Here is a 14950-nt window from a genome sequence, read left to right on the forward strand (position 1 = left end):
ATAATCCTTCCTCTATATTTAGAGGCTTCCTGAAGGCTGCATCTTTTGCATTCACCACATGATTAACAGATACAAGAAAAACTTTCTATGAACTAGTTTACTTACTGATAATATTACCAGAGGCTAAAAAATGAATGCGCTAGAGACTGTCCTCCCTCTCTCAACATTAGGACTAAGACACAGTGGCAGAGCAGGGAAGGGATAAATAAGAAGTGAAAGCAGAGTCCAAAAGCCACCCTGGAAAACCATATCTGTACACAGCATTCAGCAGGGGCAGCATTTGGTTACAGACCTACCATGCAACCTCATTCCTGAGAGGAGAGCTCTGTCAGACCTCCAAAAAGAAAAATAATGTTTGGCATGGGGAAGAATAGTGGTGTTTGTTCTATACAGAGGAGGAGAACAGGACCACACGTATCTGTCCCATTCAGCAGGTATGCCGTGAGATGGTCCTTTTAGCTGGAGATGCATCTTTTGTAACAGAGAGTTTTCACAGACTAGGCTGTTTTGAAAGAGAAGTAGTATCTGTCTGTGTTCTCCCTACTCTTTCTAACTGGGGCAGGCAAGAATGGTGAACTTCAATTTTGAAAAATATTACCTGAGGGCACAGAAGGAGGCCCGAGTCAGAGGAAAGGAAAATAGGTGGATTAAGTGAGGCGAGCTCATGAAATTTCTTCATAAACAGAAATGACAGGGACCTTGGAAAAATAAAGTTTCCCTAAGCATACCTGACAGCAGAAGCTGATGAAACAGCAGCAATGTGTAGTGAGATGGACAATGACAGAAAGCCAAGTAAGGCCATCCTCTGGACTTAGCAAAATAAACCAAGTCAGGGAAAACACACAGGCCATGCTAAGGAAAGAGCCATGTTCATGTGTGCAACAGCCCAAATCGGCATCCCAGCTACTTGCAGAGGAGCTTGAATGTGGTGAGGGGACCACGAGATATCGAATTCAGAGAGCTGTGACAGAAAGCATGGGCTTTACCTTCCTGGCACCAAGCTCCTCACACCTCATGTTCCAGATGTGAGGGCCATTCTGTTCGGACTATGAATGTATCACATTTTATAAATACCAAAACCCAAGCAATTGAAATACTACTGCTGTTCAATATTGAGCATTTTTAGAATAACCTTTGTGTTGGCTGTCTGCACACACAGAGAAACATTAATACCTTTTTTATGCACAGAAGCTTCTCACTATTTCTGCACAATATTTTTCCTAAAAAACAGCCACTCTACTTCCATAAGTTACTTTTTCATCACTGGCTTCTGTTTTGTCAAGCTTAATAATCAAGAAGGTGGATGTCAGGGTTTAAACGTGTTTTTGAGACCCCCCCTTACACAGAACAAAATCTTGATGGAAACAGAATTCCTACATGGTTTTCTCTCAGCAAGCCACAACCAGCTCAACCACTCAACAAGTCACAACCAATTCAAAGCATTCAGAGTATAAATTGACTTTTCCAGGTTACCATTAATTTTTAGTTAGCATTAATACAGTATCAGTTCCTATTTGAAATGATAAATGTTAACTTTTAGAGTCTACAGAGGATTACCGAAGCAGAAACTTAAATATTTTGCAAATCAGAGTGTTTAGAAAAGCCAGTGCATTATTAATGTCTTGAACAAAATCTTTGGATCCCAATAACTTAAAGCTTTGCTTGATATCCATATTTTACAAATGAATGCTGTTCAAAACCAGGAGATACAAATAAGATTACTTAACACACCCTGACCAACAAACTATCTGGGTACCCCAAAAATTTTAGGGACCGCTTCTCTCCTTGTAAAGGCAGTTCAAGCACAGGAAGATTAAGCATACCTCCATCTCAGTCTTTTTACATCAAAAAAAAAAAAAAAAAAAAAGCCAGATCATTGTAATGAGACTCTAAATAGCTCAAAGTCAGCCAAAGAGGGACTCGCAGGCAGAGGCATTGTGGAATAAAGCTGTAAGGCTGCTGACAGAAGACTCCCATGCAAATCAAGAGGTACAGACACAGTGTGCCCATGCTATGTCGATTCCTGTGTGTGCTGGTTTTTACAGTCCAAAAAAAGGAGCCACAGAATAGATGGGGCTCTGGAAGAGCTTGGACTGGGAAGGCAGAAGGGCCATTTAATGTTACCTCTTTCAACCTGCTGAGTTATAAAGCTTAAGTCATGCCACAGGTCTTGGTTCAGCATTTCACACTGAATGGCTTACCCTGTCTCACACAGAAAGTCTGCAGCAAAGCTAGAACTGAACCCGGAGATCCAGATTTCACCTTTCCTTTCTTAATCATAGCTCCAACCTTCCTTGAAACAGGGAAAACGTCAATCTGTTTAATTCTGAGTGCGGGTGTGAATTTTACAGCTTGCAGGTATGTCTTTGTTTATCTGATGACTTCAAGGGTTTCCATCAATAAAAAAAAATTAGAGGTGCCCTTGAAGTTTGTCCTCAACAGATCTTAGATTGCAACTGTAGGTTTTCTCATTAGAGAAATAGTGGATTTTGCTGAGGAAATAATTAGCTTCATTTTGATAAATCCTTTTCTGCAAAATGGCTATAGACATACCTTTTAAACAAGAAAATAATCGGGTTTTAGATCAAGCTACATCTCCTAGGTTAATCAGAGGCTTCTGTGGGAAATCTTCCTCTCTGGGTAGACAGAACCTTTGTATTGAATGGGAGAGGACATGAGCTGTAAAAGTTTTTTCATCTATGTTACCCAATAGTTCAACTTCCTCTTTTAAAAAAAGTAAATAAATTAAAAACCCAACAGCCAAAACCCCACAACTATAAAAAAACCCACACCCAATAAAAGAGGATTATTTCTTTCTCCCTCTTCCTTCATCACAATCTTTCTTACACCTTGCCGTAGGCTATCCTGTCACTTTCAGATTTTTTATTCCCTCATGAAACAGGCACACTAAGTATAATCTTTCTCACAGATGTTACTGAAAGCACCAGGGAGCCAGGCTTGTGCCTATCTATCCATGGGATGTATTTATAGTCTGTCTATGCAGGTGCATTTCAGAATTAACAGTAATAATATTTTCCAAGCTCTCCAACAAAAACCTGCCTGCAAGTTCAGGGACGACTCTGCCATAAAGTTAAGTCACTCATCCTACCACAGGAAGTGAACCAACCAAGAATTTAGGGGTAAGACTGAAGAGTTAGAACTGATTTAGTACAAGAAGTTGTATGCTAAAATATATGGGTATACCTAAGTGCTGTGTGGAGGCTTTGCTCTACACGCCTGTTGTCAAGTAGGAGTCTACATTGCTTTAAGTCAAATGTTGAAGTGCCAACAACCAGGTTGACATCAGGGAAGCTGAAGACAAGCACAGCCTACACCTTAGCATTCCAACATGAGTGGGAGCTATGACAAGAAGTAAAAAAAGCAAACTAGTAGGAACTATTGCAAATAGATAGAAAAAAAATCACTGAAAATTGGTCAAACACTGGTCAAATGCATAGATTTATGGGTGTAACAAAAGAGAACACTGTCATTTTGGAAGGTCAGTCAGTATTTCTTTTCTCTCTTTCGGGCCTGCCTGGTTATTTATATACAGAATATAAACAGAAATAGCTGCACTAATTTTGTCTGATTAAGGGTAATCCAGTCTTACCTGGCAAGTCCATATCGATGTGATAATGAATCCATCATCTCTGAAGACATTGAAGATTTCAATGATCCCCCGTGAATAACCAAACACAGAGATACTAGCATCTGATACTGCCAAGTTAAATGTGAGGTAGTCAGTGGGCTGCAGAAGATGCCTTTGCTTATACAGGACAAAAATCACAATGCTGTTTCCAAACCAAGACAGCCAACCTGGAAAAAAAAAAAAATTAAATCCATGAAGTCAAAAAGCAAATAAGGCAAGAAGCAGTTCAGTATGTAAATGTGCAACATCACTTATAAAATTACGCTTTTGTTCCATTAGAAACAAATTAAACTAGATTATCCATTGGAAAACCTATGCATGAAGCCGTTTTAAGTAGCTGGGTACATTTCAGAGGCAGGAACAAGTGAATAACTCCAGCAATAAAACAGAACAAACATAAAGAAGTACTGCTTGCATCTGCCAAAGATCCACCATTTAAGGGCCTAGAGAAGTTTTTTTTCCTAAGTGGACAGGTGAAACTCATGACACGTAACACCTGGGAAAAAAAGGAAGCAGGAAAGATTGGTAGAGTGGAGCAGAGACTATAAACAATCTGCCAAAAGCTGCAGCTGTTTAGGTATGTTGTATACAATAACGGATACTGAAAGCTCATGCACATAGCCAGAGAGCCGCTTTACCAGTCCTCTCTTGAGAAGTGCAGCTAATATGATTATGTTCTTCACTTAGAACAGCCTAGGATCTCCTTGCAGCAAAGCCTGTCCCAGATGGGAATATTTTTCAGTAATACACCTGAATCTATATGAAGAGAACATTTATAACAGACCTTTTGGGAGCTTTAAAGTCTTTTAAAATTTATTTTTAAAGAAAGTTATGTGCTGTCTTACTCTCCAGGAACAGAGATGACTGACTTGTACATGTTTAGTTACGTGAGGAAAACTTAAGGGACATGACTGTAAATCTGGTGAAAGTCAGCCACTCAGTTGGAGAGACCTAGAGTTTCCAAATGTGCAAGACCTCGATAGTTTGCATCCCGCTTTTTGGAACGATGTAGGCATGTACAAATGAATGACTTTTAATGAAATGTTTACTCATAAACTTCAGGCTCAGTGTTGAAAATGGGGCTTAGCCAGTGAAGGGGATGGCTCCAGGGCAGCTGCTGGAGAGGGGCTGAGCAGCAGGTCAGGCAGCACCCGGCTCCCTGTTGGCTCCTGTTTGCACGCCCCAAACCAGCCCTGCCGCTGCCGACATAGGTGGCCTCACTGCCCCTTGGTAATGTGGAGCAAAACACCACCTCTTTTGAGCACCTGCAGCCTTGGACAGGTTTAGGAACGCAGGAGCTGGTGGTTTTGTTCCCCGCAGTTGATGCCAGGGTACAGCATTAATTACCAGGTGAGGGAGAAAAGAGTTGATCCGAAGCCCTCTATCCAGACACAAGCAGTAGATATCCCAGAGCAAGGGTGCTGTATATTGACACAGCAAGAGGTGAATATATGCACTGAAAAGGGACATGACACGATGGCATTGCACAGCATCCCTGGATATTCAAAGGAGTTAACAAGATGAAAGATGGCTGATAAGTTTAATGTTGTAGCAAGAGGGCAGCGGCAGGAAGCTTTCCTTCGGGAAGCACCAACAGCCCTGTATGTCAGGAGCTCAGCACTTTGCTGCTGGGCTGCCTCGCCTAGGAAGGGAGGGGAGGAAATTGCCTCCAAATCTCCAGGCCGTCTGGGAGTATCACGAGCTGAAATGCCAAAGAGCAAGGTGCTTGTTCTCCAAGCAGAGAGGTTGGGAACTTGCCGGCTGGTGAGGTGCTCTGGGTAGTCTGGAGTGGGAGGGGAGGTGGTTGATAGGACAGTTACAGCACTATGAACTATCTTTTCTGTGGAGCAATTTCTTTTTAGTAACTTCTCTTTGCAAAATTGCCAAGCTGCTGCTGCTCTGGCTTGCTTAGCAAATGCACGTGGTTTACTAAAGAGCTTTTGAACTGGGAAGAGCTGACATGTTGGCATACGGTATTAACCAGAAATAGTCACTGGTGCAATGATACACTGAGATACATACATATATTTTATACATATCTCATTATAAGGATAAGATCAACAATAATAAATACATCTTATTCTGGCCACTAGGTGACAATGTTTCTTAATTGAGTCTCATTTCCAGCGGCTGCATGCACTTTAAGTCAGGAATTGTTTCTGACTTTTGTCTGAGTCTAGGTATTATAAATAGCACAGCAGGGTGCTGGAGGAAGACAGCTCTGGGAGTGCATCAAGATAGTCTGCAATGCAAACATGGTAAATGTGGTGTTTGTGTATGTCAGCTCTATCTTCTGTAAGGTAAGATAATTTTCAAGGCAGTAGCCATGGAAATATATTCCCTGTCAGTATGAAGACATAGTGCTAAAATGGCAGACAAAATAAAATGGCACCTCCTTTGTAAATAGCAAAATTTTGTCAATGCAGTGTAACGGATAGGAAGGCTACCCTTGAAGTGTCATACATGTGCGCTTCCTGGGAATATACAGAGCAATTTCCCCCAGCCTGGAAGGTAAGGGAGTTTTCAGTTAAAGTATCTTAAGGAAGAACTTGAGCAAAACGTCATGTAAAACAACAATACCCGTTTTAGATAGAGGTGACAGAAATGCAGTATTTGTGTTCATTTTTTGGAACTACATTCACAGGCTGAGGGTGGGGATGAGGGAAGCATTGAAGGAGATAACGTTACAGAGCAAGCATGAGTTCTGCAGGTAGGCACAATCCTTTTAACTAAAGCAGGTGGAGAACCTGCGCTGTCATATCCAGTCCCTAAAATGTCTGATCTATCTGGGTTGTAGACCATATTAATACTGTGATAAAAAAACTGGAGGAACTCAATTCTGAGTAAACCGTGGACTAACAAAAGCAGTGGTGACATAAAAGTGCTATCAGCTAGAGTAGTGACTATGGGACACTGGATCTCTGCACCATCAGATAGATTCGCTGGTCTGGGGTTGCTGACTGTATTGACTGACAGATTAAAAAATACCCCAAAACCCCAACCAACCAACCCCTCACGTCAAACCAAACGATCTCCATCCCCCTCTCTCCCAAACCCTGACAGCACAACAGGGAAAAAGGTTGAAAATGCAACGTGGAGGAAGCACAGCGATAGCTCTGACCCGCTCAGTGAGAGCTGGGACCTCCTCAGCTGCTTTGCAGGCGGTGTGTGCCTCAGGGTAGACCACCGGCAGATCAAGAGCCCAGAAAGAAACCTCTGAACTTCAAGTGCTATAAGGCCTTGGTGTCACCAGGTGGCATCTCAATAAACAGAGCATAGAAAAGAAACAACCGAGGGAACTAGTTTCATTTTTTGCAGGGTGCCAGCAATATTCACTCACAAGAGTATACGCGGAAAAAAAAAACCCCAAAACCCAAATCCAAAATCCAAACTCAGCATCCTAAAGTAATCCTGGTGTAAAAGGACAGGTTCCAATTGAGATCAAAACGTGGCTGAGAGAGAAAAAAACCAGCAGATAGGAAGAAACTGAGCACTTCCACCTGTCGTGGTTTATCCCCAGCCAGCAACTAAGCACCACGCAGCTGCTCACTCACTCCCCCCCATCCAGGGGGACGGGGGAGAGAATCAGAAAAAAAAAGGTAAAACTCATGGGTTGAGATAAGAACAGTTTAACAGAACAGAAAGGAGGAAACTAATAATAATAATAACAATTACAATAATAAAATGACAATAATAATAATGGAAGGACTGGAATATACAAAACAAGTGATGCAAAATGCAATTGCTCACCACTCACCCAGTTAGGGTGATGCCCAGTTAGGTCCTGAGCAGTGATCTGCCACAGCCCCCCGCTGCCAACTCCCCCCAGTTTATATACTAGGCATGCTGTCCAATGGTATGGAATATTCCTTTGACCAGTTTGGGTCAGCTGCCCTGGCTGTGTCCCCTCCCAACTTCTTGTGCCCCTCCATCCTTCTTGCTGGCTGAGCATGAGAAGCTGAAAAATCCTTGACTTAGTCTAAACTTTACTTAGCAACAACTGAAAACATCAGTGTGTTATCAACATTCTTCTCATACTTAACCAAAAACACAGCACTATACCAGCTACCAGAAAGAAAATTAACTCTATCCCAGCAGAAACCAGGACACCCCCTAATAGAGCTCAGATGTCAAAAGTGCACCACAAAGGAGGCTGGTCCTGTTACCCATGATTTCTGGGGGAGGCACAGGAACGCTGCCAAGCAAGCTGGTGGTAGTCAGGAACCGAAACCCTGTTGACAAAGTCTTGGTGCTGTCCACCAGCCCATGCAAACAAAGGACCGAAAAAGTAGCCAGCAAGAGTGACTAAGGATATTGAAAATCTCTCTGCTGACAGTGACTGAGAACAGTGAGATTGTTTAAATCTGGGAATAGCTAGGAGGGAACACAACACTTTTACAAAGATTTCTGCCAGATCACCCAAGCCTGAGCATCCAGACATATCCTATTTTTCTTTCATGTACCTGAGATGGTCTTTGACCAAGCAATAAACACCTTAGCCTGCATGCAATTTCATTATTAACATTCAACTTACATTTTTGCAGAGTTAAATTTGGTACAAGGGAACTGATAGCTCCAAGCTTGTCATCTGTGTTTCCAGTAGATGACTGCATCTGTGCTCAGCTAAGATAGGTTATTAAGCTTTGTGCTTAGACTTGTTCTTATTAGACATTGTTGCATGGCCTTTACTTGTAAAATCTGACAAGAATGAATTAGAAAAATGGGTGTTACAACTCATCCATCTGCAGTTTAAATTATACAGGAAGCCTTAAGTGGAAGAATTGAAGAAATGAGAGCAAAAGGTGAAGGCTCAGCGTCACAAGACAAGCTACGCTTTTTCCTCAGCAAATAACCTTATCTCTAGGACACAAACTGGACTGAGCATCTAGGTATAGAGCAGGCATTAATGAAGCCAATTACTGATTCAGCTACCTATACACAAACATAAATGTCTATCTGAAGATGTTTGGTGCAAAAGATTTTCAGACTAGAAAACTTTACTTAAAACAGTGATAAAATCTAGAGAATTTGCAAAGCTGTCATTAACTATTGCAACTGTGAAGTGACCCTGCTCTGCTTTTAGTCTTCGCTGCTAATTATACATACACAGTATCCTACCCAGGGCACACTGCCAATTGTGGCAGGAAGGAGAAGAGTCATCATGTTTTAGACTTGACAAAGCGTAGAGAGATTATTTGCTCAATAAATGTGATCATGTGGATGAATGTTTTCTGAATAGCTTGTTTCCTTTCCCACCTCCTCAGATTTATCTGTCAAACAATGTCCCCAAAAACCACTCATTCTGCCACTTGTCATGTAACAGTTTACTATTACCATTCGAAAACGTGTGCTATTTGAAGGCATATTTGGGTCTTGTGGTCTGTTCCAGTTTTCTGATGGGATTGCTAATGCTCTCAGCATGCCTTTCTGATATAAACACTCACAAAAAGTCAGAATTTGTTCTCTAACAAATATTCTCTCCCACTGACTTAAAATTTCCTTTTATGCCAAGCATTCACTCTAACAGTCCCAGTTAACTGTGAAACCAGGAAAATGAGCACAGAACAAATTGTGTATAAATGCAGAAAAGAACAATTTACTTAAGAATTCCAATTAATAATTATGAAGAAAAAAATGCTTCGTTTTTTTTCCCCCAGGTCTAACTTTGACTTAGCTAGCAGCTGTGGACAGTACTTTTAAATTGCACCTAATAATTTAAACTATGCAATGATTTTCCACAGTACTATACCAACTAGGACCTGGGCAAAAAGGGGTCAGATATAATGCTAGCAACAGGACAAGGTCCCACCTGTCTGTCAAAGACAGTTCTGAGCTCATGGAAGGGAAGGATGGAAAGAAAGCGCTGCCTCCAGAAAGGGGATGCTGACGCAGCTGACCTAATGAAGGGTAACGCAGTGGCTGCTATCACATGCAGATAGTCCCTCTAAGCACGCTATGATGGCTCACCGCTATGGGATTGGCATTGCATTTTTCCTCCACTTTGCTGGTTTCCTGGCCAAAGCGTTAGCAAGGAGAATGATGGAAGAGTGACTTGGATGCCAAGAAGCAGTACAGTGATCTCAAAGTCCATTGGCATCTGCAAAATGCACTCATGCACTTTGATGCTGGTCTGCTTGTGATGTTAGTGTGTGATACCCATTCCAGCGTGGGCTTTGAGCTCAAATTTCCATGCGGTATGCTGAGGACCCCGCTGCCTGGATCTGATACAGCCTGGCTCATGTATGATGTACGACACATACATCAATGTCCTGCCTGTCACATATGACATTGTGAGAGACTGAAAGAGTTAGTGTCTCAAACATTGTGGTGGGGCAAGTTCTGCTTAAAGACAAACCCTGCACAGCGAGGAACCAAGGTGAAAAGCCCATCAGCTCAGACATCAGCAACAGGAGAGGGAGGGCGGTGCTGGAGGGTGCCCAGCTCCCTGCTCTGATACAAAGATCAAACAATGGCCACGTCTGCAGGGAAGGAGAAGGTACTCCACAAACCACCCCCAAGCCCCAAAGGCTCACAAACTGCTCATTCGCCTGACGAGTTCAGGTGCCCACCCGAAGGAGGAGCAAGGCTGATAAAAGGACACAAACTGAAGCCCCAGGTGTGCAGCCCACCAGAACCGGACCCCTTGGCTGACTGAACCAACGCTGGACCCAGGACTGGTGAAATCTTTCTCTCTTCCTTCCTCTCTCGTTCCTTTTCCTTTTCCACAATCCCTACACCTCATCCCGTTAAGACATAAAACCATTGACCAAGTCTGGGACTAAGAGTGGATCCAGCCGCCCCTGGGCCCTTCTCTGAGGAGGAGTCTAGAAAGCAAGGGCGTCTGCTCTGAACCTCGTAACTCAATGGGAGGGATCTCATTATTCCCTGATGTATATGGTTACTCTGGTTACACGGTTTACAGAAGTAGTCTTATGCCAATTCCTGTTGTGAGAAACCCTGCCACCTACTACCATGCCTCTTCTGTCACGACTAAAATCTTTAACTGATCGTTTGGTGTTGTTTCACCTTAATTTAGCCCGAGAGAATTTCGAATTAAACATGACTCCCTGGTCTGTCCAGTCTGGGTTGTGACAGACATCCATGCTACCTGTGACATGAGAATTTCCAGAAAGGGACATGCAAAGAGGCCTCATCTCAGCAAAAGTTTTTAGATCATGGTTCTTGGATATTCACATCCTCTGTCAAGATGTGTGACTGTGGGAAGACTTGGCCAAAGATAGTTAGGTTTTTTGGATGTGATCCTGCTAAGGTGAAGAGATTCAGAAGAACCCCATCTTCTGGGTAAGTGCTAACACCAGTCATATACATCCCTTTAGTGTTGGAAATGTACATCAGAATTTGCAAAAAGCTGCACTGGTGTACTTAGATTCAAAAGAGCAGTTACAGAAGTGTAATCACCGAAGCTATTTTCCAAGGCATTAAAAACCCCAAAAGTATGAAATATGAACATATTTGGGACTTTGTGTAAGGAAGTACCCATAGACTTCTACAAATGCAGGTTGTCTTTCCAGACCCCTAAAGAAATGCAAGTACGGGAATGTAACACATGGACTGGCCTTTGTCCTTGGCTGCCAGAAGGGCAAGAGGGTGGCTCCATAACAGAGTATTTTGTTCTGCCACATCACTGCTCCCCAGATAGACTGAGTTATTGGTGTACATAAAAGTAATAGCTGTAAATTGTTATGGTTGGTGCTTGCGGAAGTGTGGCAGTAGACCTTTGAGGAGAAAGACATGAGGACTTTTCTGATTTATGTATTGCTAAGATATTTTTCAAAAGTTCTTATTGCAAAAAGGTATACCTACCTCCATCACATTTTAACCAGATCCCCACTACACTTAACTTGGAGTAGTGCTATTACTGGTTACATATACTCTGCAAGAAATGTGACTTGAGTTTTGAATCTGGAGGTAAGTTTCAAGAATAGCAGCAGTGACATGCCAAGCACTTGTAAGCTTGGCAGAAGGAGCTGGAGCAAGCGAAACCCAGTAGATATACAACCTAAAAGCTCAGGCACCTAGGTGCTTTAAAAAGTATTTGCTAGAAGATGTGGGGTCACCATTAGGAAGCAGCAGAGGAAAACACCTCTGTTGTTGGTTGATTGATGGAAGAAGTTTGAACTACCAGTGTGATGCAGAGGCAACACTAGGAGGGATCTGTAGAGCTGGGAAATTGCAAATATTAATGTAAATGGTGATGGCAAGACCTTGCTTGGATGCTGTATTCAGTCCTGGCTGCAAGTTAAAAAAATAAAAAAAACCCAAGAGAGTCCAGGATGGAAAACACGGCATAAAAGGCTGCTAGGATGATATGCTGGGATGACAGGGGAAAAGGTATTACGACAGGAAATAAATAAATTAACTAAAAAAACCCCCCAAATCAACCAAACAAAAAAACCACCCCACTTGCTTAATAGGGATATACAAAGGTTGACTACAGGGTATGATTTTTCCTTCAGGAACACAGACTGGCTGTAGGATGTTAATTGCAGGCAAAAAAATTATTTCAATTAAAGGGAACAACAAAAAAGGTATAAAGTACGTGTGATGACTTTAGCTAAGAATTTAGGGAAAGGCTACTGCCCAACAGAGAAATAAAACCAGGAACAGCCTGTCAACTGGAAGTGTGGTAGCAACACCAAAAAAACCCTAGCCAGTTATATGAGGGAGCATGGTAGCTTCGTAAATGAGATTATATATTGTCACAGCAGGGGACTGGCCTTGCTGACCTAAGATGTTCTTTCTAGACTTAAGTGCAACTGATTAATTCATTAGCTGATGGTGCAGCCATTTCCCAGTCATTTGTGAAGTGATACGCAGATGCGAACAGATTGGGGATAAATTGGAACAACTGATTTATCTTACGGCCACTCTTCTAATTAAATCTCCTAAGATAGAAGCCACACAGTTTTCTACTAGAATCTCTGTTTTTATTCTAAACGCAACTTCTTCCTCTCTAGTTCCTATAGGTAAAAAAAGAAAGTCTCATGCAAACGTATTAAAATACCTAGCATTTTACATTGTAACTTCCATAGAGCTTTCTCAAGCATAAGCTGAGGGCTAGTAAGCTACTTGCAATATGTGACAAGCTTAGGAAAAGAAAAAATCTGTTTAGATCAATCATTTAAAAACAGAAACATTTTTGTATATGCTGTTTAGAAGAACAGATTTAATAGAAGTTTCATTCTCTTGTATTTTCCTGTGAGGTTTTATGGTTGGAAATTTTGATTACCTAGCAAACCTGCATTCTTTGAAATTTCATAAAGTTTCCTTGTATCCTGCAATGGGTCTGCCCCAAATAGACAGTATTTAAACAAACAAACCAAAATTGCACGGGGATCAAAGTGAGTTCATATTGGGTGCCATTTTCAAATCCTTATTATACACTTACAATAGCTGTCTGGCAGTAGAACCAAAATAAACACACAGTACTGTGACTGCTAACACAGGATAATGTTCTAGTATTTAGATCTTTCATAGATCTAACATAGAAGTTTATTTCTATGTGCATCAAATGTTTAAAGCAAGAGCAGTACAAATAGTTAAAAAAAAAGTTTAAAACTACAGAACCATATTTTCTGTCTCACCAGGAGGTAAATGTAGGATGCCAACTGACTGCCAGCAGTCAAAACTCCGGAAATCGCAGAACATTAATTCAGTGCTATGGAGGCACGAGAAGACACAGAAGTGTCATGTACTTCTGATAAGGTACTTTTTCATCTTCCCACATACTAAGTTTACTGAACATTAGTTAAAAGTTTACAGGCTTGACTATTTTTTTTCCTCAAGATTTCTGCATTGATTATGAATCTCTTTTTAAAAAAAGAAAGCTGTACCTCTTTGAACTTGTAATAGCTGAAGAAAAAAGTTGCATTTTTTAACATCCTGTTCTATTAGGGATGAAACCCAAACAAATCACTTTGAACTTTATACCAAACTCTACTCAGGAGCTTCCCTTCACGTCCAAGCCGAGTACATACCTAAAGCCAGTAGGTAGAAACCTATGATAGTCTCTCCTTGCTCTGTTACAGCTGCCTCTCTGCTCAGAAAACTGATGTTGTTGTTTCTCCAGGGTGCCTGTGGAGAAAACTGGACAGACATTTTCAGTGGAGCTTATGAGCCAGAAATTGCCCTTTCCTCAGCACGTCCCGGCAAAATAAAACGGTTCGAGCCTTTTCCTCAGTTTCTGCTCCCTGCACTCGAGGGAGCTCTTCAATGAGACTAATGATCTAAAGAAGGATATCTCAAGGGACAGGAGCTTTGCAGCTTTCTGACCTGTTCCTCTTCACTAATCCTATCTATTAATACAGCCTGTGAATCTGTGGCCAGCCCAAGACAGCAGATTTCCTCATATCCTTATTACTGCTACGTGCAGAAATCTTTAATGAAGAGCATGTATCTGACAAAAAGACAACTTCCTTTAAAATAGGGGAGATACCATATAACCTGACCTACAGGCTCACAGGCACACCCACAAACATAGTGCATAGTGGTATGTTGCTAAAATAGCAGTACTTTTGTCATTTTGTCTTCACTGAAGACCAGTAGACTTTTAGTTCAAATGAAATTGAGGAAAAATCTCACACAGGTTAAAAAAAAAAAAGGGCACAGTAAAAAACAACAGGGAATTGTCACTGCCTGAGAATGTGACTTTAACATAGCAGAAGAAATCAGCTATGAAGTTACTTTACCAGCAGGATAGTTGCTAATTTCAAAAGAAGGGAAGATAATTTCCAGTACAGGTTGAAAAAAATTTTTTTAAGTCCTTTGAATCATATTTTTAGACTGCTAAGCACCCTCCGATCTAGTACACTGCAAGTATGGTTGGATTTTCCCACGCGGTTGAAAAATGAGATCTCGTCTTGTTGAAGAGACACGTTACATGTGATTTAAGTGAGTCAGTCTGGAGTATTTTTGGTCTTTACTGAGGTATCGATGATTGTATTTTAGGTATGGCCTCTCTTACTAATCAGGTTGTAGTCATAATTTAAAAAGTTGAGTCTGAATTAATTCATCTGGAGCAGCAAAGCTTTCCTGTCGAGCAACACACTCTTACTGCACTGAAATCCCTGCACCCCTCTCAGTGTCCCGACTGGCTTGTCCCTTCCCACCCATGGCAGCAAATTGGGCCAGGTGGTGGCACCCGGCTGAAGGAAGCAAAGCACCTCACTGGGAACCTCCACCGTCCACAGCTGCTTTTGCCCCTCCTGAGGCAGATTAATCCCTCCCATCAAGCCTTCCCTGTGTTTGTTATGACAGCCTCACGGTGAGAGAGGGGAATAA

The 14950-nt window shown here is 41.8% G+C and overlaps 1 protein-coding gene across 1 annotated transcript in view; it reads right to left on the reverse strand.

Annotated features, from left to right (window-relative positions):
* LOC104840348 (opsin-5-like) overlaps positions 1–13768 on the reverse strand; it is a 33526-nt gene extending 19758 nt beyond the window's left edge. Inside the window, exons 1-2 of the mRNA XM_010581237.1 lie at positions 13648–13768; positions 3611–3816 (exon numbers count right to left, since the gene is read on the reverse strand). Of these exons, the coding sequence (XP_010579539.1) occupies positions 3611–3816; positions 13648–13768 (327 nt within the window). The remainder of the gene's footprint in view (positions 1–3610; positions 3817–13647) is intronic.
* Positions 13769–14950: the final 1182 nt, after the last annotated feature.

This window comes from Haliaeetus leucocephalus, unplaced genomic scaffold (assembly GCF_000737465.1).
Source record: "Haliaeetus leucocephalus isolate CR32 unplaced genomic scaffold, Haliaeetus_leucocephalus-4.0 Scaffold752, whole genome shotgun sequence".
Lineage (NCBI taxonomy): Eukaryota > Metazoa > Chordata > Aves > Accipitriformes > Accipitridae > Haliaeetus > Haliaeetus leucocephalus.